The sequence below is a fragment of the Primulina tabacum genome, chromosome 1, assembly GCF_025594145.1.
Source record: "Primulina tabacum isolate GXHZ01 chromosome 1, ASM2559414v2, whole genome shotgun sequence".
In the NCBI taxonomy this organism is placed as follows: domain Eukaryota; kingdom Viridiplantae; phylum Streptophyta; class Magnoliopsida; order Lamiales; family Gesneriaceae; genus Primulina; species Primulina tabacum.
The window spans coordinates 14398009-14424161 of record NC_134550.1 but is presented as its reverse complement, the minus strand read 5'-3'; the positions used below and the strand labels follow the sequence as shown (position 1 = coordinate 14424161).

Here is a 26153-nt window from a genome sequence, read left to right as displayed (position 1 = left end):
GGAAAAGTAGATATTTGGGATCATGAGTTTATTAATCGGTCACTGGAGAACTGGCAGTTGGCGTCCTAGTAAATCAATCTCCATGCCTGAATATTTCAATTACCTATGGATAGTGAAGCTGGCCTTGGCATTTAAAATTTGACAAATTCTTACTTTCTCAATGTATTTGTGGGAAAGGATTCATACAGTATCCATTATAATCATTCTTACTCTTCTCTCTCTTCAATTGTCTCTGATTTTCGTAAATCCTGCAGAAAATGACACTGGAATATGATTATGCCTTCACAACACATACTAAGGAAGTGCTTCTATTGAGAAAAGTCCTTAGTGTTTCCTTTTTTCTCCAATGCTTCTGAGCTTGAATTTTCTCAAATTTTAGAGTTTCAGTTAGCATTGCCATAGATTTGAGACATAAAGGATATTTAGTAAAGTTTGTATATCTTCCTCATCCCTTGTTCTGCCACCTTTGAGCCTTACAATGAAGAATTTTATATGCAGATTTTTACCTACCCTCGATAAAGTGAAGTCTCGTTTCTTCCAAATATGTGGAAGATAATATACATCTTGTTTATCTTTATTTTTTCCAGTTTGGGAAGTAACCCAGAGAGATGTAAATGTGATCTTCATAGGGAAGATCTCCAGGAGCAAACCGATTCAGTTGCACTGGCATCCAAAGAGCTTATTATTTTCTGTGATGAGGTTTGTTAATGACTGATTCGTTATTCCTCATCCATTTAGACAGATCCTTAGCATTAGATTTTTTCCCTTGGTTTGCGTTTTTACGCAATGACTCCGTCATGTTACCACAGGTAATATTGTATGAAGATGAATTGGCTGATAACGTTGTCTGTCTTTACAGTTAGTTATATTGGCAATTTAATCTTTTTCACTGTTTTTTCCTATTTTGCGAACCCTTTTTTCATGTCAAAGAGTTTTCCAGATTTTACATTTATATTGTTCTTATATATTCTCTGCAACGCATGGCGGTTTAAAGATGTTTTTATGCCATTCTGTATGTAGTGTTGATCATTCGGTTTGGTTTACTTTGGTCGCTTAGGCAAGTTTTTGAGAAAATTTTATAAGACCTAATTGAAATAGAGCTTTTATGTATTGAAGAAATAATAAAAGGGCAATTATTTGTAACTCTCAAGAGCGTAAACCATTGTAAGGTATTTCAGCACCAAAACAAGTAAGAAACTTGTGTAAGTCATCGGCTAGTGAAGTTGGTGCAGTTGTAAGTGGCTATCTTTAGGAGTGTGTGTGACTTGCTTGGTGGCAGTAAGTGTTTACTGAATCCCTCGGCCAAGGAAATTATTACCGAGAAGAGGAGACATAGACATGCTATTGTCAAATATGGATAAGCAATTTTTGTGTTTGTATAGCATTCATTTACTTTTTGCATTTAAACCATTTGCATCATTATTCATGATTTATTTGATGGATTGAAACCTATTCTTCCACATTAAAAAGTCGAAATTTCACAAAATCACATTAAAAATATTCGACTCTTGTGTTCTAACAGAACTCTTTAAATTTAGCTGTTCTCCTGAAATCCACTGGGGATGGGATGCTCTTTTTTTTTTCATTTCCATCACCATAAGCTGCTACAGTTTGGTTTCTTTAGCAACAAATGACTTGATCGTGTGGATTGCTCCACATTTTACTAGTCCGTGAACTGTCTTTCCTTGTGAATTAAATTTTGTGTTCTCTGTGAATCGGATTCATTTCTCTAATAAACTGTTTCAGAAAGGATATCCCTCCGATTCTGCTGCATTTGGCGGTCCTGGTGTCATAAGTGAAGGGCTCACAATTGTCAAACACAAGAACCAAAAGCTTAGGCAAGGTGATAAGTCGTTGTGAATCTCATGATTATTCTCACTTGAGAAATCATAATGAATCTTCATGAAGAATTAGGAGCAATTTGTAATGTGGACGTGATTTTAAACTTGGGAAGTCAGTATCCATTAATGAAAAAAATATTATTTGATATTAGAATTTTCTGTTACTATTCAGATTAGAATTTTCAGGCAAATGCATTATTTTTGAGATTTTGGGAGTGTATGGAGGGTATTGGCGTTGCTCTGTGTATTTAATTTCTGAGAAATGATTTACAAAGATTTCATTTTTTTCAATTTTCGTGGTCTTGGTGATCCTGCAATGAGTTAATCCATAGTATAGGTGTCTGAAACTACTCATTCTTCTAAGAAGATCCGTAAAATAAATCTAGAGGAAAATTGTGGTAGAGATTCTGTTAAGCTGATGGTTCCAAAATAAGCGTTATGGCTCGTAAAAGTGTATGATTTTCTGTCATTGGTTGATATAGTTATTTCATGCTTCACCAAAACAGCGAGGTCGAAACTGATTGCAGAAATAACTGAAGTGGAAGACCAGTGGAATTAATTGATTTTACTTTACTGTTTTCTTTTTCGTGTATAAGATGCCTAAATTCATGGGATATGCCTTTACTATGGTCATTCAAGTGCTTGAGAATCAGAGCATTTAAGCTTTTAGGTAATTCAAGAGCTGGAAGTTCTCATAAGCTGAGAACTAAATCCTCACGAACCTGTTCCTAATTAATAAGATTGCAAATCCTATTCTATTGGAATTCAAATAATGCCGAGCCTGCCTTTTAAATGGATTTTAACTGATTGGCAAATCACAAGAAGGCACAACAGTATGTTACAATGAAAAAGGTAACTACTTTAATAAACTGATTACAGTTTGAGACTCAGGTCAAGCATATTTAGATTTGATGATTGCTGCTCGGGTTGCTGCGGATCCAACCGGAAACTTCCGGGCCACATCAAATCTGCTGCTTCCTCCACTGCACCAGGTTGCCACGCTGTCCCAAATCTTACATTAGACTCATTAGATCTTGCCAGAAATGAAGTTGCATCTCGGCCTGGTTTGTGGACTAGTGAGTGGGGTTGGACACCAAGTGATCTGAACATTGAAGTATGGATAGGCAGAGCCATCAATGACATCATCTTCTGTGATTGGTAATGCCTTGCTGCACCTCTTTCCCTTTTGTGAGCATTTTGATGACCGCCCAGTGCTTGTGAGCTGTAAAATTTCCTCATGCAGAAGTTGCATGAGAAGACCTTGGTTGAGACAGGTCTTGATTGGGACTCGGGCTCTTTGGCTTCAGATGGATTTCGTCCGAGGCTCAAATTCAACCACTCTCCGGGATTTTGCATTGACATTTCTTGATCATCACATTCTTGACTATGCATCTCTTTGTTCAAGCTGCCAATTTTCTGTGCAGACGAGAGTCTGCTCTTTTTGATTCTTGGTTCTCTGGGTGAAGGTACTCTTTTGAATCCTTATCTTGACTCATTAAACAATGCTATATAGAGGGGTGGAATAAATTGAGCCAGACAAATGAAGCAGTATGATATAAGACATCATAGATCTATCATGTGTCTTTGTTCACCGTCCCCACCCAGTGATGCTTGGGTTTCCCAAAGGAGAATGATTACGTAATCTTTCAATATTTGCCTCTTTCAAGCTCGTGATTCCCCACTCACCATATTTCTCCTTATCAGTTGAGACCACATCAACTTTAATTGGTTTTCATTGGAGCAGTTAAAAGTAAACAAAGGTTGACAATCCAACGACGATTCCATTCGCGTTCGAATCAAGGTCTCGTGGTATGTTTTCATTGCCTGCCATGATTTCTGTCTTCTTAAAGTTTATCATCAACCATCTACTTTTAGCACGACTTTCGGTCAATGTTTTTGGATAAATTTCCACTGTTATTCTTGATCTGATGTGAGAATAACTTTTCTTCACTGTTTTCCTTGAGCTCACATAGTAGTGAGTTGTGAAAGGTTCCAAGGCAGGTATGGATTTTATTGAAGATGGAACCCACCAGAAAAAAAGAGTGTTTCCTCTATATTTTAAATGTGTGAATGGCAAGTTTCTACGCAGAATATAAATGTTTAAGCTAGTGGTTACAGAATTATATCAGATAAGCTGTGTTTAAATTTTGATACCTACAAAAGTCTAGAGGAAAGTGGTGGGGTCTAGATCTATAGCAATAATGGTGATGAAAATAGGAAAATATTTTAGAGGGTATCTTAACAAATTTTCTTTAGATTTTTTGTGAGAACATGGCTGTGTAAGTGGGTGTCTTCATGTTGGACCTTCTTGGATTTTACTATCTTGCTTGAGTTGTGCATCTGGTGTACAAGTGCATTAAAGATCTCTTTGTACTTTGATCTGAATTTCCACACTTTGGGCAAAGGTCAGTCAGAAGTGCAAAACTCCAGTTGCCCACTTTAGATTTTCGCCTTAATTTTATATTTATTTACAAGGTAGACGTTTTATACATACATTCATGAAAAAATAAAAAATTTATATGAACGGATGGACAATATACCAAATGTTGAAAGTTTTATCATCGGTAGATTTTACAAATTCACATTATCTTATATTTAATTTAGTTAACATTTTTTCACACACTTGCTTTGTTGGAACGACATATAGACGAGGTACGTGTTGAACACTCGTGTGTGATTTTGCGCTTGCATTGGATAAATTATGACATGAATGTTGTTTGTTCTGTTTTGTTTGTTTTTAAAAAAAAAAAAAAGTTGCAAGCAAGTTAAGTTGGTAATCGAGAAGTTTTCGGTTAACTGGTGAACTAACTTGTCTAGTCATCTTTTGGATTCGTAGCAAAGTTTTGTAATGTAAACTTCTTATCTTAGTACGTTCATAGGAATTTTAATTTTAAAGGATTTCTAAGTCGTGAGGAAGTCTTCATATGCACGTACCTAAATGCCTTTTTGGTAATATATATACACACACATATATATACAAAGAGTGTTTGACTAAAGGTACTTTAAATAGCTTATTGATTTCTTGTATATCCTATAAATCATTAAGTTGTTTTAGAACCTTATTTGCGGTAGGGTCATATTAAAATAGACTTTTAAAATGTTTAAATAAAATAAGATATTGGAGCTGATAGATGTCTATATGTTCGATTTCATAATATCTATTTATTATAATAATTTAAAAATTAGGACATTATAATATATAAAAATAATGTAACACAAAAAAATTTGTGCGATTGTTTCGTTGATCAATTTTGTGAGAAGAATTTCTGACTCAATACAACTCATTAAAAAATATTATTTTTCATAGTAATATGGATTGGATCAATACGTCTCGCTGATATAAATCTATGAGACTATCTCATAAGAGACATGTTTATAATGTAATTAACATACACTTTTGGATTATTTTTTTAGAGAAACTTTTGGATATATTTGAGGATATGTTTTATATTTTGAGAATATATTTGGAATATAATAAGATTCGTGAACATATTTTGATTGTTTAGATATTAAAATAAAATCTTAAATGATCCATTTTTTAAAACACCTTAGTTTGACAATGTTCGTTTTTTTAAAAATTCTTTACCAAATACTTTATCAGATTTTATAAGCTCTCAATCTAGACAAAAACTTGTGTGAGACGGCCTCACGGGTCGTATTTTGTGATACAGATATCTTATTTGGGTCATCCATGAAAAATTATTACTTTTTATACTAAGAGTATTACTTTTTATTGTGAATATCGGTAAGGTTTACCCGTCTCACAGATAAAAATTCGTGAGACTGTCTCACATGAGACATACTCCTCAATCTATTCTCTTGGATTGGCGTTACATACACGATCTACAGAGATTCAAAAAGTAGAAATAGAATAACAAATAAGGAAGAATTAAAAAACAATACGAATTTTTAATCAATAATGTATTTCATATGTGGCAAAAACTTGTGTGAGACGGTCTCACGACTTGTATTTTGTGAGACGGATCTCTTATTTGAGTCATCTATTAAAAAATATTATTTTTTATGTTAAGAGTATTACTTTTTATTGTGAATATCGGTAGGGTTAATTCGTTTCATAGATAAATATCCGTGATACCGTCTCACAAGAGACTTGTTCTTCATCTATATAAGTGGAATAAGCAAGCTTTAATCCTTATTGGTTAGTCAAATTGTAATGAAAATCACACAACTGAAGTAAATGTCCGAAAATAATTCTACTTAATTTTTTCATTGAATATAGATTTTCTTTTGATAAAGGACGACCGGGGTTTTCCCGAATAGAAAATACTAAAATAAAAGAGAAGTCCGATATTATAGTCATCTGCGTACATGTTTAATAATGCAAGGCCAAGATGTTAATAGTGAGATCTCGAATTAACTTATTGGTCTTATAATATATTTCAGTATCGAAGATGGTATTAATGATCTGTATTTATATAGTTGTTTTAAAATAGGTTATATGCTCAATCATCTTAAAGATAATATTAAATAACGATTCTCAGTTTATGTTTCTTTTTTGGTTCGATCATTAATTTTCATCTATCGAAAACCATACAATTTCTCTAGTCATTGTTCAAACTAGCTGCTGAGACACACGCGTTTGTGTATCATAAAACACGAATATTATGCATGACATGAACGTAACATTTTTAGAATTTTAAAGTATTTCGATATAAAAATGTTTAATATTAAAGAACAAAGATCACAAAACATTATATTTTCGCCACAAATTGTTTGACTTTACATAATCAAAATATTAATTTCATTAAAAAAAATAAGTGCTCATTTATTTTAATAAACCAAATACATTGCACTAAATAGTGTTTACATAAGTCCAAAATTGTACAATGATCTCTGGTGGTTATTCTAGAGTGTTGAGCTATTATAATATAATAAATCAAAGATGTACAAACTAACCTCCAAGAAGCTAACTACAATTGTCTAATTTTTGAGTCCACCCTTAATTCGGTGCGAATTCTTTTTCATTGTGGTGACATAATGGGCGATGATTGATTGAAAAAGAAGAAAATTAAGTTCACCACTTACTACGTTCTTTCGTAACTTTAGATCAATCGAATCACTGTTCGCGACCCAAGAGTTTATTTTATCATCAATCCAATCCTCGCTCAAAAATCCCAAGAGAGTGGATAAATTGAAGAAGAAAAGCGTTGGGACAAGGTTACATTCTCGTAATAAGATAATGGATGATAATGCAAACTTTGAGGTTGGCTTTTTAGGCGAACTGAAGAAATAAGGAGAAAAGAAGCAAAGAGATGAAAATTTCATATTAGGAATGGATTGAGAATATGAATATTAGAGGACCACTGACTACCACCATGTTCCAGAGGATAGGGTTTTTATGATAACAGGAAGTTGACATCAAATTATTCTAAGATACACGCAACGATGAACACGGTGGAAACACGAGCGTGACAGTATATGTATTTATAATTAACATGAATTTAAAATTTTGATTCGAAAGATGATAAATTTATATGTTCGTCTAGTCAGTCGTCTAAAGCCGGATCAGCAGAAGCTCATGAATATATCGAAAAGAAAACCAGAAAAAATTAGAAGATTGAGTTTGTGTTTCTTCCAAATTCATTTGACTACATATATAATAATATATAATGGTTGATGTTGGAGGGCAAGAAGAATATTGATTGGCCCTCACCAAACAAGATTTATTAAATAATTTGAGCATCTGAAAGGGCCAATTCAAAGAGGTTTGCCAAGCACTTCTGTTCGGCCGACATAAACCATTATAATGGGATCAGTTCCTCGAGTAACTAGGACATATAGCAACTGGATTGTGGCCCCCTAAATTATTGGAGATGCAAACTGGAAAGAGAGCCACTTACTTTTGAGTTGTGGCACAATAAAGTTTTATTCATATATTTTTTCTAGATATCATAACTTCACATATATCTAAATTAACAGTACGAGTTCATATATATCTAAATTAACAGTATAGTTTTTGTGTCAGGTCCGTGCGTCCCGCGGTTGCGAGTATGTACAAAGTGAGGCGATCTCATGCCACGTCAAGTCCAGTAGCACAAACTAGCCACGGGTTCGTGTTGGTGTAAGATTAACTGTGTATGCACGTTAGATAGCACATGGGTTCGTGCATATATATTGCAAGGCATCTTTGTGTGCCAGGTAGGAATTGCCACGAACTAGATATGAACAGGCCACGAGTGTTAGAATGGATGTTCAGCGAGCTAACTTGTGGCTTGAGTTTTATTGATTGTAATGTAAAAACAATATTTATTTTAATAATATTTTACGGTTTTATCCGATTATGGTATTTACTTTATTTGTATACTCATGCAAGCTGTATAGATAAAGTCCTTGAATATATAATAGGTACCATGAGGTCTGACTCTCAATGTAAGATTGTGAAACTCATTAGGAAGTGTACCATATATTCTAAATAGGTTCTTAGTCGAATCAGCCGCCTAAAATAAGAATAAATGTCGCTTGAGTTTGAGATTAGCATCTGTGATGTAGACGTCATGTTTCATTGATAAGGGTATATAGATGTTCATTCATACAGATGGATGATCATTTGATGATTCACTGAACAACCCTCACTTGAACTGTCTAAGTGGTTATCAATTATTGAGTGGAATAGTCCACTGTTATGATTATATCATTAGTCCTTTGACCTGGAACAACGTATAAGCTCTACGTACTAGCATGCATTTTAATCTGTTTATCGACTTCATTGAGGGTCATCAGATAGCGAGGTTGGGTGTAGTTTCGAAATACGTAGAAACAAATACATTTTAATCTTGGATTCACTATTTTCCTACGAGTAAAGATATCATACATGTGGGTGAAGTTATCATACGTGATATGATGAGTTAATAGTGCAATGAATATCTGGCTAGAGTAAGACATGTGTATTTTGGAAAGGTGTTTCTCAGTTGCACATACCATGTTATTATTATTACTCAAAGATACATCACACCGTTATCGAATTCATATGCAATTCTCGATATATATACTAATGGTTACAGATTCGATCAGGATATATTAGTATAAGGGACCGTATTGTAAGCTAACCATAACTTACTGGTTCTTGCAAGAACTATCTGTGATACCTAGGGTATCATGGGGCTATGCTACTAGAGGCTCTTTCCATGATCCTATGGGTGCAATCAGACTTGAGTTCTGACATTCTTGATCAAGAGGTTGATGAAAATAAGGAGTCTAAAGCCTGAATAAGAACAAATGTTATTCTGAATCACATGATTTTGTGAACCCATGATTAATTATATCTCTGAATCATTGATGGTCACACAAGTATTGGATTATGTGTTCTCATTGAGATAATCAAATTCAAGTAGTCAAATTTAACAAAAGACTCGTGTATTTTAATAGACTTGTGTATTTTAATAAATATGTTATATAATATCGATAACGACATACACATAACACAATACATAAAAACTCTTCTATCGTCCCTCAAAGTTTTCGGCCAACATAATTTTCGAGAAAAGAAATTCGACAGAGCATGCACTTCCCGCCACCGCCCTGTCACCGTCGTCCCGTCGTCACCACACCGACTCCAGATTTCTGAAATTCGCGTGTCTTAGTCTCACGTAAAAATTGTTTGAGATCTCTAGTGCGATCCAAACAAGGAACAAAGTCTCCGATCGTTGACTTAATTTGACGATCAAATGAGAGAGATACGTTCGAAGAAATATACAAGAAGAACTATTTACGCTTAAAATCCAGAGTATATTGGATTCAGCGTTGAACATGCAAAAGTAACAATTCTAAACACATTATAGATGTTTAAATTCATACGACGCCAAAAGAGTATTTAGAAGGTCTAAACAAAATTTTAAAACTCCCGCTGCGACTTGAGTGCGAAAAAATAGTACTCGGACAACGAGCCCGTCGTATTTTAGAGTGTGTTTGTGTAGGTCAAGTACACGGAGCCGGGCTTGTGGCCAGTACACGGGCCTAGCATGGAGGTGTCACTTGTCCTTGTTAGTTAGTATGGTGTTGCATATATTAGGTAACACATGAATATGCGCGTATGAAACATGTGAGATCTCTGTGTTTTATCCAGCAAACTACGGAAAATTTCAACGTTGCCTTTATGTTCGATCCAATGGTCCTAATATATTTGAGATTGTATACTATGTGAACCTCATGAAACCAAATGAATTGGAACACTTGGATTATGCATGAGAGCAATACTTTTATAATATAATATTCTATTAAAAATTTAAGATCAGTTAAATTGTTCAAATTGTCCTGGTGTTTAATTTATTATCTTAAATTGGTGTTTAAGTTGTGTTTAAGTGTTTAATTTATTGTGTTTCCCTTTTATATTATTATTAGTTTTATGTTTGATTTATTGTGTTTATTTTTATATTATTATCACTTTTAATTTGTTGTGTTTATTTTATGTTTATTAATTTTAATTTATTGTGTTTATTTTATGTTTAATGTATTGTTCTATAATATTTATTACCTTTAAAATGGTGATTTATTTATGAGTTGCGTATTGTACAAATTGTCCTTTTGTTTAATTTACTTTCGTAAATTGGTATTTAATTTGTGTTCGATTTACTGTGTATGTTAAATTTGTGTTTAAGTATTTATTTTATTGATTGATTTATGGTAAATTTCTTTTAAATCTCCAAATTCAAATTTAACTTTACATTCAGCCTCTATCAGAAAATATATATATTTGCACTACCTGATCGACAAAAAAATGTTTATGCACTCTTCTGGGCTCAAATGTTTTTTTTCTAATATATGATATTTGAACGTCAGTTTTTTCAAATATGATACTATTATATAATTTTTTAGTACTAAAACATGTATGCAAGTATTGATACTAATGATAAATTTGTCTTTATTAGATGAAAATCGGTACAAAATATTGGAAATATGGTATTAACATATGATATTTGAATACAACTGTTTTAGATATGATACTAATATATGATTTTTGAGACACTAAATATGTATCGCACGTGTTGATATTAATAAAATTGTTCAAAATTTATACTGAAAATCTTATCTTTTGAGATCTAAATCATTTAGTGCTCAAATATCATATATTATTATAAAATTTTTAATATTTTGTACAGATTTTCATCTGTAAAAAGACACAAGGGCTCAGGGTGAAAAAATATTTTTTTGTAGATCTGGAAGTGCAAACACATATTTTTCTAAAAAGGACTGAATGTTTGAGTTTGGGTTTGAGAATTTAAAAGAAATTTACCCTTGATTTATTATGTTTATTTTTTAGATTATTATGAGTTTTAAGTCACTACAAGAAAAATTTCAATCAACAACACTCATACGACAACGGTAACCGTTGTCTTTTTTCTTTTGACAACGGTTTTCACAAAAACCGTTGTCGTAGCCTAAAAAACCCAGCTTATAGACAATGGTTTTTAAAAACCGTTGTCTATGAACGTTTTTTTTTTGTTACAACAACGGTTTTTAAACACTGTTGTCTAAGAGCTTTTTTTTTTGCTACAACAACGGTTTTAACAACCGTTGTCTATGAGCGATTTGTTTTTAGGCTACAACAACGATTTTTAGTCTTTTGGATGGTTTTTTTGGGCTACAACAACGTTTTTTCAAAAACCGTTGTCTATATAAGATTCTGTAAAGGGTCAAAGACAACGGTTTGTGTAAACCGTTGTCTTTCGCATGATTTTTTAACTGCGACAACGGTTTTTAAAACGTTGTCGTTTCTTAGTATTTTATTTGGTTAAAGACAACGGTTTTTGAAAAAACGTTGTCGTAGTTTCTACCGTCACTAATTTAAATTTAGCGACGGTTTTAAAAAACCTGTCGCTAACTTTAGCGATAGTTCTCGCCTGTTCGTTGCTAAAATTAGCGACGGTTTTTAGCACATCATCGCCAATTTAATTTAGCGACGGTTCGTAAAACCGTCGCATTTTCAAATTCTTGACATTTTAAATTAGCGACAAAACAACCGTCGCTAAGTTAATGTGTGTGACGATTGTTTAAAACACCGTCGCTCATAGCGACGGAGCGACGGTGTAGATAATCGACGCAAATAGCGACGGTTCTATTACAGTAATCGCTGTATAAACCGTCGCTAGTAGCGACGGTTTACTCAAATACCGTCACACACTCTCTATAAATATCCGCGTCCTTAGTCATTTTCTTCACACACCTAAGTCATTTCCTTAGTCAGTTTCACTTTTCAAATTCTTTATTCTTCCACGATTTTCCTTAAACTTTAATTTTAAGTTAAAGATTATAAATATATTAATTTAGTAAGATTGTTAGTTTTTTTTGTTAGGTTTATAAAATTATAACCGTAATTTTTTTTTATTTTACGAAAAACAATAGCGACGGAAATCATAATAAAAACCGTCGCTGATTAGCGACGACAATCATAAACTACCAAAACCGTCGCTATGAGCGACGGAGTTATTTAGAAAAACCGTCGCAAGGAACGACGGAGTTATTGTATACGTTATACACAATTATTGTACTTTTTTTTTATTTTAAGATAATGTTTGCAAGAGATTATTTTAAGTGTTATCATGCTTCAAACCAATTAAATGTTTAAAATTCGTACATAGAACCTATAACGGAAAACACTACTTTATTCCAAAAATAAATAGTTTTATGGTTTCAAATTTCTCTTTAAAATGTTTCATCAATGTCTAAAATCAAAAAATTATAATTTTTATATTTGAGTAGCATGAGTGTTTTAAAACATTATGCATGCTACAAATCTTCTGACATTTCCGTGATTTCATATATGGGTTTTCGATCATTATTGTAATATTAAACAAAAGTTCAATGAAAATTATATTTTTATTGATGTTATTAATATTTTATTATTTCATTTATTATAATATTTTATTATTTCATTTAATGTAAATGTATATTTTTGCATTTTCCAATGTCTGTTTTTATTTGTGCTGCTATATTTCATGTGCTTGGCTTTATTTTTTTGTTGTTATGTTATTTTTCGTTGTTTATGCTATACAAGGTCAGAAGTGGTCTTTGTTTTTATGTGCGGATTGCAGGTTTTTTTTACTGACTTCGATTATATGTTTCAAGGTATATTTCCTTCTCTTTTTTTTTTTTTTTTTTCTTTTTCTTTTTTTTCCCTTTTTCCCCTCTATGTTTTGTTAAGTCAATGAGAGATCGTAAACTATCTCTGTTGTGTTATTTAAATGAGAAGTTCACATACTCAAGTTACTATGTTATGTGAGTTATCTTTTTTGCGTGTGCTTGTTTCGTAGTTATTTTGTGTGTTATTATGTGATCTGATTTCTTTGTAATATGATATGTCTTTTTCTTTTTTAAATGTTTATAGTTTCTTCTATGGAAACTTGAAATATATTAAATTATATGTTCTTTTCCTTTTTAAAAAATTTAAATTTTCGTATTGAAATTTAAATCTCAAAATTCAGGAGAAAACATAATTTTTCTATAGAAACTTGAAATATATTAAATTATATGTTCATTCATTATTCTACCACAAAATATTTATAAACACTTTTAATATGAGACGAGAAACAAATGTTTTATTTTTTAAAAAATACCGTCTTCTATGGCTCCTTGGCAAAAAAAAAATGATATTGATTTCATATTTTTCTTTCTTGCAAATAGCTTACTACTTTAAATTCAAGCTTAAAATTTTAATGCTAAAAAAAAAAAAAACAATTTCATTACCTACTGAGATAAATAGAATATGAATCTACAAAATATACAAATTAACATTGAAAATGCTCATTCGAATATGAACATATAGACATGCAAGCGGGGGTGGACCGAAGAATTTATTTTGGTGTCTGCTAAGAAAATATAATTCTAAACTTTTATTTTATTTAAAAATCATTCTAAAAATTTAATATATCAGCTAAATATTATGGCATACCGTAATAAATAATTGTTAGGATTGAATTAAAGTTTAGAATAGGTGAATAAACTCTTTTTAAAATTTTTTCTACAATACTAAATAATGTGATCGATCGTGATAGGATTACTTATACAAGACCATGAAGAGATGGTCAGACCACAACAGTCTGATGGTTCTTAAGATGATTTATCAGATCTTATTGATGGAATAAAACAGTTAACAATTCATTTTTTTAAAAAAAATATTATGGTAAAATTGAAAGAATAAAATTGAAAGAATAAAGTAATATTAATGTGAAACCAGTGATTGGTAATCATTATTTTCGACGATGGATGGTTATTACTTTATATAATTATGAATATTATTTTGAATATTTTCAAATCGTATGATAAATACAATAGTGACCCACGACGTCACACATCCTACCTAATCAAGATTTTGGTTTATTATTATTTACATAAAATATCTTTCCTTAGTGATTTTACTTTCGAATGAGAATATATATATATATATATATATATAGACAACACACACTTAGTAAATTATGCACTTATGCATATATTTTTATTAATTTTATTAAATACTTAATTTTATATTTAATTTAATAATAATTGACAGAAATTATTGAAAGGTTATAGTGTACTTTAAATGTATAATATTGAAAAATATGTTGCAAATACAATATTAAGAAAAATGTTGATGTAAGAACAATTTTGAAAACAAAATATGATATCCTTCATGTAACAAATTATATATATATATATGCGTGTTGTGTGTGTTTTTCAATGCACAACAGCTACAAGTCATGCAACTCTTCAAAATATTAAATATTATAAGTGACAATTAATCCAAATGGGAAGAGGAATACACATCAAAGCACTACAAATTTAGGTTGATTGTGACAACCACAAGTGTTGCAACTAGCAAATATCTGTATCAACAGTTTTTAAAAAGTGATCTACTAAAACATGAAAATGAGTGCTCAATTCTTTACATACATCTTCTTTATTTCTCGAGAGTTACTGCAGGAGACAACTTTTGCCAAGATCCGATCTTTTAGTACCCACTCTGTTGATCCAACAATATGTTTTAAGTACCTGCCACAATGTAAGATTTACATGGTTATATGAAATGTGTACTATCTGTATCTCTAAATAGTTGAAAAAAAGCAAACTCGGACCATTTTCGAGTGTCGTACTATTGCAGTCAACTAGTCAATTTTAGTATTGTACGGATTGTAATACACAACTGACACGTTAGTCTTTTCAAAATGTTAAACAATTTGGGCGTATTCATAGCAAATGGAGCATTGATTTGGGCAAGAGGAGAGTATTTAAGAATACTTAATCTACTTCGTATATGCTTGGTGAGTTGTCATTCACTTCATAGACCACGACTCTGGAGAGCCACTTGTTTCTTCAGCACTAATTTAGTGGGGAACTGTACAGACATCCAAAAGTTGACAATCGAACTCCCACCCAATCCAAGTAAATTTGATTGGTTCTAACACATGATAGTGATACCATATCTTACAATGCAACTGATGTAGCAAAGTATGCTTTACACATTTTAAAAATAACCCATAACGTATCAGTTTGCCAGATACCAAATTCAAATGGAAGAGGGTCTATTTTCAATCTTTTGTAATCTCAAACAAGTCAGTTTCTTGGATATGTTGGGATGAGAGGGGACTCGAACTTGGAAAACAGCTCTATTTCCAGTTCTAAGACAGCAATATTTGGATATCAAACCTATATTAGCTCCATCAAACTAGATTGACCTAGGGTCATGTCAACATGGCTCAATCTGTTGATAGTCTAAACTTGATTGACCTGGGGTCATGTCCACATGGCTCAATCTGTTGATAGCCTGAATTCTATTGAATAGGTAGCTATTTAGCTGAGCCTCTTTTTAATATGCCACTACCTTTCTAAGTCTATCTATATCCATGTCCCTGAGAAAACAACTAAACATCACGACGGACCGTGTGGCCAACTAAAACAATAATATACATGCTATATATGCTATATTACTATGTCAAGATAAAGACTACGCCACTCACCCTTATGACAGGTGATCCTTTAATTGACCAACGTTACCAATGGTGGCCCACTTAATCACATCTGATATAGCAGGATTCACACTCATACCACCAGAATTGACTAAGGATTAATAGTTTAATTTACATATCTATCACCTTGAGATAGAACTAGAGAATTACTCAACTTTACCTAAGATCAGTGGTCTTCTCATTCCCAATGTAAAAGATAAATCTTTAGTTTTTTTGTTTAAAGCTTGAAAAGGGCGGCACACTAAGAAATTTCGAGGAAAGTGAATTAAAGTAGCATAACATGAAACATTAGTATCATCATTTGTGATTTGACACGAGAGTAGTAGATAACCTCTGAAGAAGTGCATTGTTGCGGAGATATTGAAATTTGATGGCAACACATAATAATGAATAGTGAATCAAGAAGAAAAATAATAAACATTTCCATAAAAGAGCAGGTTCAAGACAAACCTAAATAGGCTAAATTTAAAAGTACAGAAGTCAAAATAACAAGTACAAACAACAATAGTGGTTCAAGAATACAAAATCAAGAGTTGGGGCGGTGGGGTGTCAAAGGCCAAAAAGAGCCGGTCATATATAACAGAAGCACGAGTCAGCTTAAATAAAACTTTACGAGCTACTTCAGTTCCGAAAGGCCTTCAGTCTCTTACATTCTTTCAAAATTTTTATATCATACGAAAGAAAGAGACGATGCAATCATGCTTAGCTTCTTCTCATATTACCAAATTATTGCATTTTGTGCTATTTGATGAATTCCAAAGTGAAAGCAAGATGAAAACACAATGAGAGAACACCTCAGAAGTCAGAACAATTGTTTAATTGGATCAAGAACAACATAAACTATTTATAACATACACTTAAAAATGGATAATATTAGGAGAATCTACCAGTTTACAGTTTTCTCAATCATAGAGGTTGTCTTACTCTGCAATACAACCTAAATTATCATTTTTTCTTCTATTCATTTAATTAAAAAAAATAAACCTACACTGGACCGAACTGCAAATTGAAAGGAAAAATTAACCTACAATTCAGTGTCAGAATCCTGCCATTGCTTGCCGGGAAGAGCTGCTGACATCACCCATCTTTTCCATTCCTCCCTATCAATCCCAATAATCCCAATCTTTTTTATCAACCAATTTTCACAAAGCTAACACATAATTTAACTTCTTCACCCCTTACTGGAACAAATATATAAGTAAACCACATTTGGCAAACTCAATTATAAAATTATACTAGAAAAATAAACGAGCTTCCAATTTCCTACAGAGCATTTATAACCAGGACTATATCCTTATAACAAATGCATCGGACTCACAAAGAAACTACTAGCGATCCTGACAAGTACGGCAGAAGGTACCATTGTACAGCTCACAGCACGCCCGTGCATTGGCTGCCAAGTGAGATGTCAGCCGTGCTCCGGCCGTTACATTATGCAATGGCAACAGTGATTGAATACATCCCAGTTCCCCCAATGTCCTGCACCACATAACTTGGTGAATATCTACAAAGAATCCAATTTACCGCGAGCATCATGATATACAAGTGATGACAAAACGCGTGATAGTATAGGATAATTAAATTGAAAAAAACTAAAATTAATGACAATCTAATTATTAAGTATCGAAAATTTAGGACCTGGGATTGGAAAACGAGAGGCGGCGGGGATGGAGGGAAGACGGGCGAACACGCCGAGCCGATGAGAGCGGTGGCGACGAGCGGAAAGCGGAAGCCCTGGCCGTGGAGATGAAAGATCTGGAAAACGAACCACGCCAAGCCATACTGCTGCGTCGTTCGGAATCGGGAGTGGAGCTGGTAGGGTTTTTTCCAAGGTTTTGGAGAAGTGATACGCTGCTACGCAGGAAATGGTGCAGTCAGTTTTTGGGCCGTATTCACATGTAGCAAATCAAGCCCAATTGTAGGCCCATATTTTCATGAGCAAATAGAAACCGGATATACACATTTTTTTTGTTTTATAATTATAACTAGTTTTGATAACCTCAATTTTTGAGGTATTTTCCCAAGTTTGTAATGCAGCATATGGTTTTTTTTCATTAATAAATGAAAGATATTTTTTATGTTTGTATAAGAATTTTACTACCAGATGAGAATTTTTTGGATATTTTATATTGATTATGTTAATGGATTTATTAATCTGTTAAGCCTAATTTTTTTAGTATTTTAGAGTATTAACGGTTATGTGATAATTGAACAATTGATGAGAATACTTAGAGTAAATATTACAAGAAGATGTTTGAGGATTTCTTTACTTCAAATTTAAGAGCTTAGGTGATATATTTATTAGCCTTGCCACTTTATTTTTTGAAGATATGAAAATATAGAATTTTATTTAATTTGTAGAACCACCGATAACAACAGTGTAACAAGAGGCTAATTAAAAAAAAAAACTAAAAGATATGAATAGAATTGTCTTAACTCTCATGGCAAGGAAAAAGCAAATTTTAGTATGCTATATGTAAAATGAATTTACAGAGAGGGTAAATGTATTACAAGGCAAAAAAAATTCATAGAAATAAGAAATGAAAAACAACTTTTATATATGTAGATTAGATATATTATAAACTAAAATTCTTAATAATTATGCAGCACAAGGAAAATATTTGCTTATTTATTTAGTGGACAATCGGTTGATGTTGATGCATGCATATCTTTGATATCTAATTCTTTCTCAATATCTTGCATATTCTAGCAAAAGAGAAAGCTTTGCTTCCATTGTAAGAACTCGTCGGAAGATGACCGTCCATACTGGGTTGGAGTAAAATCTTTTCATCATAACTTCAACTTCTTTTTGAAATAGATAGTTGTAGTAACATTGTCCACAATCGATACAAGTACAGTATGGGTTGTTTTTCATTAGATTTGATGATGAACAAAAGATATAGCTAATGAAGGGAGAGAAAATGTGGTAAAATAATTAACTAACTTTGAAGCAATAAATAAGGTAAGTAGATATCTATATATGGCAAAAGAGATGGTTTTTTAGATGAGTCGTTAACAACTATTGATACGTGTTAGATTAAAAGCTACTATTTTCAATAAAAAAGAAAGGCTAGTCATCACATGGTTTATTTTCGATATTTGTAGCGTTGAAGCAAGCTTAGTCATCATTTTTCTGTGTTGTGTGTCAAAAAAAATGAACTCGGTTACAAACAATAAAACAATTTTCAAATGGGAAGGAATTCAAATTTTTTTTGTCGAGCAAGAGTTTGTACTGTATATCGTAATGCAAAACTAAATATATAAAATAACATTTGGTTGATAAAAAAAAGTGAGATAAGATATAGCTAATTTGTTTAAGATTTGAAAATTTTAAAAATTTGAGTAGGAAAAAACGAAGTTTAATGAAATAAATAAATATAGTATATGAAGTTATACCTGAAAAAGACAGTAGAGAAATTGATTTCAACATTTAAATGAATAACTTTAAAGCATATTTCAATTAATTTATGGGGGTAGTTTTAACTATATGGTTCATGATGATGTTCATTATTGTTCTAATTTTATATGTTCTCATATTATTTAGTAGCGTTTTTAACATATTCGTACAACCAAAAGAAAAATTGAGGTAGCAAAGGTTGTGTTGAAGACAACTTGTCATTTAAGAGATTTGGATGGCAAAAAAGCAATAGTACACATTAGATAAGTACAACAAGAAATTAAAATTGCTTGATGCAATTCAGAGTACTCAGCCTTCAAGTGGAATTGAATTGAAGATAACTTGTCATTTAAGAGAATTGGATGGCAAAAAAAAAAAACAGTACACATCATATAAGTACAACAAAAAATTAAAATTGCTTAATGCAATTCATAGTGCTCAGCCTTCAAGTGGAAATGAATGGATCAGTGGGGGCTACAAAACTGATGTAAAGCCAGATATATAAGGAACCTTTTTTCCCTAGGTTTCTCCATCATTTATATGTTTGAGAATCTCTTACAAAGGAACTTTCTGCAGAATATTTTTTTTATCTAAATAAACTTTTATTAAATGAGTGTTTTTCTTCCAATTTTTATTGAGTAGTGAGTTTTTTTTGCTAAAACTAATACCTGAAATGAAATTTTTTTCCAATTGTGCATTGCAGCAGCTGAATATAGAAAACAGTAGTATATTAACTCAGCAAGTATAACATGAATGCAAATCATAGTGATAACATGTGCATAGTATTGGTCTGCCGATTATTTTGTCTATAGTTTTGCATTCAGCTCAAGGTTTATGAGTTAGCGTAGTATTGGCTTGTTACAAAGAGAACATTACACAAAGCATATTATATCTGGCAGTGCACTCATTGGAGGCAAACCATTGTCTTGAAAATTCATTCATAGTTTGAAATATACAGAATTCACAAAATACAACAATTTAACTTATTTGAGGAAACTACAAATTTCTGGCAGAAATCTATAGATATACTAAGAGGCTTAAAAGCAACAACATATAATACTAATTGCAATGGGCATAAGAATCTTAATTAATTGAAGCATGCAAATCACCTAATATTCAAGAACATCAACTCTTAGCCGGAAGAGAGTGCATTTTAGTAAGGGGTTGTACCTCATAAACAATGGATGGCTTTGAAGCTGCAGAAAGGCTAGAACTCTTGTTTCCCAATTTATTGTTGCGATTTTTCCTTTGTTGCTTGAACTGTGTAGCAAGAAGGTTATGGTATTTATCGACTCCCAGTTAAATGAATGAATACTGTGGAAATAACTGTAGTCTCCAACATAAATAAGATACAACGTTCTGTAATAACATATATGGCATGGTTAGCAATAAAAGCATATCACATATACATAAGAGTTTCTAGTGGGATTCTATATGTATATACATTTCAAAAAAATTTCTTGTCTTGTTTACGACAAAACATTTATAAGAAACTTGCTGCGTAGTAGTTTTAAAACTGAGTACATTATAAGTATCTCAGTCTTATTTAGCATATTTCAGATCTCTCTGTGCTATATCTTCTTTGGAATTGAGTTTTCTTTTAACACTTGTACTGGGATGATGTTCAATATGATTTGTTGGAAGAGGTGCTTCCTGTACTGTTGAGGAGCTTTCTTGATAATCAAGTGTGGTAACATCTGGCAGTAACTCTTTGTCCACATGTAAAGATGAGCTCTTTTCTTCAAAAGTGTGCGATGTTGATGATGGTTCAATTGGCGGAAGGCATGCTATAACTGTGTTCCTGACAAAACTTCTACCCCTTGCTTCATTTCTGGATGTTCTAATTTGGAAGAGAAATTGCAAATCTTTTATTTTTTCATTGATTTCATAAGATTTAAGTTGTCTTTCTTGTTGTATGTAAGTTAAATAAAATATAAAAGATATGGAGAGTTTTGTGTTGAAGAAAACTGTGTCTTAATCAATTTTACCTCGTATTCAGCTGTAATGATCTCTTCCGCTGACAAGCCTTACAAGATTGTAGCTTCCTTGTGTTCCACGTAGGCATTCAGACTCCCAGTCCCGTCAAATAATTCTGCCTGAAAACGTAATCTATATGGAAATAGTTGGTGACAATGTAAGGTTTTTACAATTTGGAGTAAAAGTATTAGATATTATTATATTAATATCTTAGGTATTTAAAGTATATAGATAACTAACAGTGGTTTTGGACTTGGAAAATCACGATTGCAGTAGAATCACGTGAATTCGTATGTATACGAAGCTCCACAAGGTCTAGAACAGCTTGGGCATTCTAAAAAATATAGACTTGCGCTCTAGATTAGTAATCTTTAGTCTAGCCCTAACCCAGAAAGATTTAACCTGTGAGTAAAAATCTAGTGATATTAGGGTGTACTCATGAAATTTATAGAAATGCAAAGTAGTGTTTGAATGAGTAAGATATTACCATTTCAGTCAGGCTTAGAATTTGTCTGATTTTGCAAATCTGATATTCAAATGGTTGGTATATGCTCTGATTTTCTTTCTCATACAGCATCTGGGAAATAACAGTCTCTCATATTCTTTGTTAGATTTCATCCTATGAAAGTTTTGGTGTGTAAGTTACTTTTTTTGTATTTATAGAAAGCTAGCATACTTAAAGATAAACATAAACAAACTATGTGTTAAGCAAAAAAAAAACGCTAAAAAGTTTGATTTGGTTTACTTGTAATATCATTAGTAGAAGTTTTGAAAAGCAGACAATGATAATGAATGAAAATATCTTTGAATTATGAGAAGAATATAAGGTTCAAGAATATGAAAAGTTAACATGGTTATACTCACAAATTGCCTGACTATGTACTTTGAAGTCTGAAAGAACAATATGTAAAGAAGACTGTGGCTAAGAATAGGATGGAAATCAATTGTAGATTTCAGTTTATGCTGGCACCATGTAAAGGGTTCTAATGTGTTAGCTATACAAGAAATGCAACAATAACTAATAAAAGTGGCTAAAATTAGGCCTTGATAATAGTACTTTATGTTGTTTTGTTGTAGTTAATGAGTTAAAACAAAAGTTATAAGTGTAAATTAGATGACAGGAAAATATGCAAACATTTATTTTTGTTTCAGCTCTAGAAGAACAATACGTAAAATGAGAGTGTGGTTATGAATATGGTGGATATCAATTGTAGATTTCAGTTTATGCTGCACACTTCTTAAAGAGGTGTAAGGTTTTAGTTTTACAACAAATTAAATAATGGCTAACAAAAGTGGCTAAAATTAGGTAATGTAACAATATCTTATCTTATTTTGTTGTAGATAATGAATTATGAGCAAAAATAAGCAAGAAAAAAAAGATTTTTTTTTCTGAAAGAGCAAGAAGTAATTGTAAAACTCTATACAAAATAACAAATAGTGAAGTTTTCATTTATCATATTTTTTAATGTTGTAAACTTTATCATGTGAATTATGCTGAGACGATGAACAATGTTAGAAAATACAATATAAGAAAAAAAACAAATGTAGCTAAAATATCTAGCTGAAATTGTTAAAGGTTTCACATATCAACAATAAAAAAAGAGTACATGATTAAAAAGAATGTTTGGGAACAAATTGTCGTATTATACTTCGAAGATGAATAACCGATTTTTAAAGCAAAAGTATAAAGATTTCAGTTTATGTTTGAGATCTGCTGAGGTCTAAGTTGGTGGTGGTACAAGAGTTGTAGTAATGATAACATAATGAGTTATAGTTTGGCACAAATAACTATACTGTTGTTTGTTTTCGATATAAATAATAAGTTAAATGAATGCGATATGTGCAAATAAAAAAATGTGCAAAATATAAGCATTTGAATAACGAAATATGAGAAGAGTAATAGTAAACCATATTAGGAAAGAGCAACAATGGTAAACTTATGCATTAAATATAGTAGTTTGTTGGTCAAAGAATAAGTAGTTGTGAAGCTTTAAAAAACATATTAATGGTGAAGTTGTAAATTACCATAATTTCAACTGCTTTGTGTGTGGTAATGGAGGATCAAATAAAATAGTGCTATTGGGAAATGTTCCAATGGACAGCCCTACAATAATATATTTCCTGTGAGAATGTATTTTTAAAATGATTCTTAGCGTCATCTGGATACGACAAAATAATTGTATTAGATCGAATGTGAACATTTAGCAACAACATATATTAAGTTATGAATCATTTTAACAAGCCATTTTCTTTTTTGATAGGATAATAAAAAAGAAATTTTACCATAGAAGGTGTTGACAGAAAGTCGCATTCCTAAAATTATGGGCATACTGTGAACATTTTCAGCTAAATAGGTTGCCTAGCTTTGGAGAAATTCCTCCCACAATGTAAAGATTAAGGGTGTACGCCTGTGCACATAATAAAACTCTAATTGTGAATTCAATAGATTTGGAGAAAGTTTTGAATCATACAAGTTTACATTATGTGTTTTGAGCTAAAGTGGCTTACTCTTCATTGAAAACTACAAAATCCTGTAAGTTTCTTTTAGTTTTTTCGACGTAGCGTGCTGGGAAGACATGTATGACGCTTAATAACAAATCTGGTAAAAAAATTAATCAAGTCAGAAATAAAAGTAATGCTATAACTATACAGAGGAGAAAAACCTGAGGAAGATCATAAATGATTTGTTTGTTTGCAACATCTGCTAATTCATGACATTGTGCAAATGGTGTCAACTGATAGGCAGGGGCAACAGGTAACTGATCTTCCTCAGCGGTAAGCTTGATGTAGGCAGTCCTATTAAGGATCATTTGATATTTGGAAGCTTCCAGAATTGGGGTGTTGCCACTCATTTCTTTAATTTTTGCATTGCCCACACAGTATGTTTTGTACAATGTTAGCAATTTGTCAAATTGGTCGACATCATTTTCGTAAATGATGCACTGCATGCTTGTATTCTGCTGACATAAATTATAGAAGTAAAAGATATACAACATCAATAAGTTTTTGGGAAAAAATATAAATGAATGAACCTCTTTGTCAATGAAAAAAAGTTTTTGTTGTCTTCCCCATTTTGCAAAGTGGATTGGTGTTTACTTTGACACAAAAAATTTGACGAACCAGTTGTGAAGATCAGGTTTTAGATGTTCAAGCGTTGTGCACTTATCTTCCATTGACCTAAATGGGAACAAAAATGGAGAAGAATCAGTACGAGCAATTTAGAAAATTGTAGCAGTTAATTTTAGGTGAAGAAATTGACTACTATAAACAATAATAATTGTAGTTTGTGTGGTAGGAATTTCCAAACAGTTATAATTACTAGAGATTTCATTGGAGTTTCGAGGATGTAAAACCTGAAACTAAAAGTATTGCTTTATTTTAAGTAACGTGAAATTAAATGTAGCAGCAGTAGTGTTAGGAATTATTTTGTCCGACAGATGCCCAAAGTAATAAGAATATAAGTATATGTTGTAAAATAGAAAATTTGTGTTTTGTCAGAATTAGGTGTTGTTCCAGATGTTACAACATCTCGGACAACATGCAGCGGAATATCATATTTTGTAACACAATTGATTTTAAATAAATAGATGGTCAAGATTAAATTTGCACAAGTATAAGTGCTTGTGCGGTGCCTTATTACAAAAATTAATCACTAGAAAAAACAATCGTTTACAAAAAACCAATCACTAGTGATTCTCACTAAAATCAATTTTCTCAACAAGTTGAGAAAACAAATGCTTTCTAAAAACAAATAACCAGGATAAAAACTAAAACAAGAAAGCGAAACGTGAGCCAAAAAGGTAGATCCACAAGAAGCAATCTTCGGCCAACTTCTTCCTAGATGTTGTCCGCTGATGTTCTCAACATTCACAGCAACACCCTATCACAACTCTTTAAATCACAGCACGTCTCTTGAATAAGATTTTCTCTGAAATTCTGAACGTGCACACATAAGTGAATATTGACCGAGAGGAAGAAGCCGCAAGAAAAACTCTCACTAAAAACTCTCCACGAAAATCTTCTCACGTGAAAACTCTTCACAAAAACTTCCCACGAAAAACACTCCGACTCCATGAAAATTCTACACACAAACTCTCTGAACTTTTCCCACGAAAATTCTTTCTTATAAGCTCCCAAGAAAATCACCTCCACGAAAATTCTACACATGAACTCCTCCACTAAAACTCTCTCACCTCTTTTTAATCTCCATCTCTCTTATTTATAATTCACTTCATCTCACAAGGAAATCTACAAAATAAAGAAATCAAGAGTTAAATCAATAATATAATATCTTCAAGATCTTTATCATAAATATAATATCTAGAAAAGTCAAATCCAATATTTCACATAATCTTATCAGGAATGAAATTAGACTTAAGGAAGATATTATATCATAATTAAATCTTAACATAATTATCTAGAAAGGCAAAACCATAATTAAATATTATACTCAATCAAATCAACAAGGAATAGATAATATTAGGGAAATCAATTTAATATGAAAATTATATTTTCCTTCAATCTCCCTCTTTTTGCCTTTCTGGACAAAATCAAATCAAACTCAATTTCTCAGTTAACTCCCCCTTAATATGAGAATTTTCTCCCCATGAATAAAATCAAGTTGGTACGGGTGTTGTTCGTTGTGTTGGCAACACCTGAGACAACACCTGCAAAAATCATTAACAGGTAATAAAAACAGAAACACATCAGGGAAGCAGAACCTTAACAAAGCATAACATTAAAAACGAAATCAAGCAAATGTATCAGATAGATGGTATCATTTGATCCTTTCAATTTACATTCCCTTGAGTCAATTCACACTCCCTTGAATTTGAGTCACGTCTTCTCCCCCTTTTTGTCCAGAATTGACATCTACCTCCATAGCCAGACGATAGTCAGAAACTAAGTTCTCGTAGGAGATCAGATCAGCTTTGGCCCGTAATCACTTACCAAAATTACTGAGATAATTGCGTCCAAAAT

The 26153-nt window shown here is 32.1% G+C and overlaps 2 protein-coding genes and 1 long non-coding RNA gene across 9 annotated transcripts; all 3 read right to left on the bottom strand.

Moving 5' to 3' along the window:
- Positions 1-2577: 2577 nt before the first annotated feature.
- Positions 2578-4743, bottom strand: LOC142542197 (zinc finger protein 1-like). The gene has a single exon (XM_075648699.1). The coding sequence runs from the start codon at positions 3231-3233 to the stop codon at positions 2715-2717; it is 519 nt and encodes a 172-aa protein (XP_075504814.1). The 5' UTR covers positions 3234-4743; the 3' UTR covers positions 2578-2714.
- A 9786-nt stretch (positions 4744-14529) lies between these two features.
- On the bottom strand, positions 14530-17670 carry LOC142542162 (uncharacterized). 7 transcript variants are annotated; one of them, XR_012819482.1, is made up of 4 exons: positions 17438-17669; positions 17118-17278; positions 16824-16899; positions 14530-14825 (listed from the first exon to the last, which is right to left on the bottom strand). XR_012819482.1 is itself a non-coding variant. In XM_075648675.1 (4 exons), the coding sequence occupies exons 1-3, from the start codon at positions 17578-17580 to the stop codon at positions 16877-16879; spliced, it is 285 nt and encodes a 94-aa protein (XP_075504790.1). In that variant the 5' UTR covers positions 17581-17669; the 3' UTR covers positions 14530-14825; positions 16828-16876. The 7 variants fall into 7 exon arrangements, 4 of the variants coding, with proteins under 4 accessions (XP_075504790.1, XP_075504780.1, XP_075504768.1 ...); XR_012819481.1 differs by having other exon boundaries at positions 16828-16899; XR_012819485.1 differs by having other exon boundaries at positions 17160-17278.
- A 2659-nt stretch (positions 17671-20329) lies between these two features.
- Positions 20330-24356, bottom strand: LOC142542156 (uncharacterized). The gene is made up of 9 exons (XR_012819480.1): positions 24206-24356; positions 23837-24130; positions 23682-23772; positions 23457-23581; positions 23199-23277; positions 21661-21792; positions 21414-21575; positions 21185-21305; positions 20330-21036 (listed from the first exon to the last, which is right to left on the bottom strand). It is a non-coding gene; the product is annotated as an uncharacterized LOC142542156 (long non-coding RNA).
- Positions 24357-26153: the final 1797 nt, after the last annotated feature.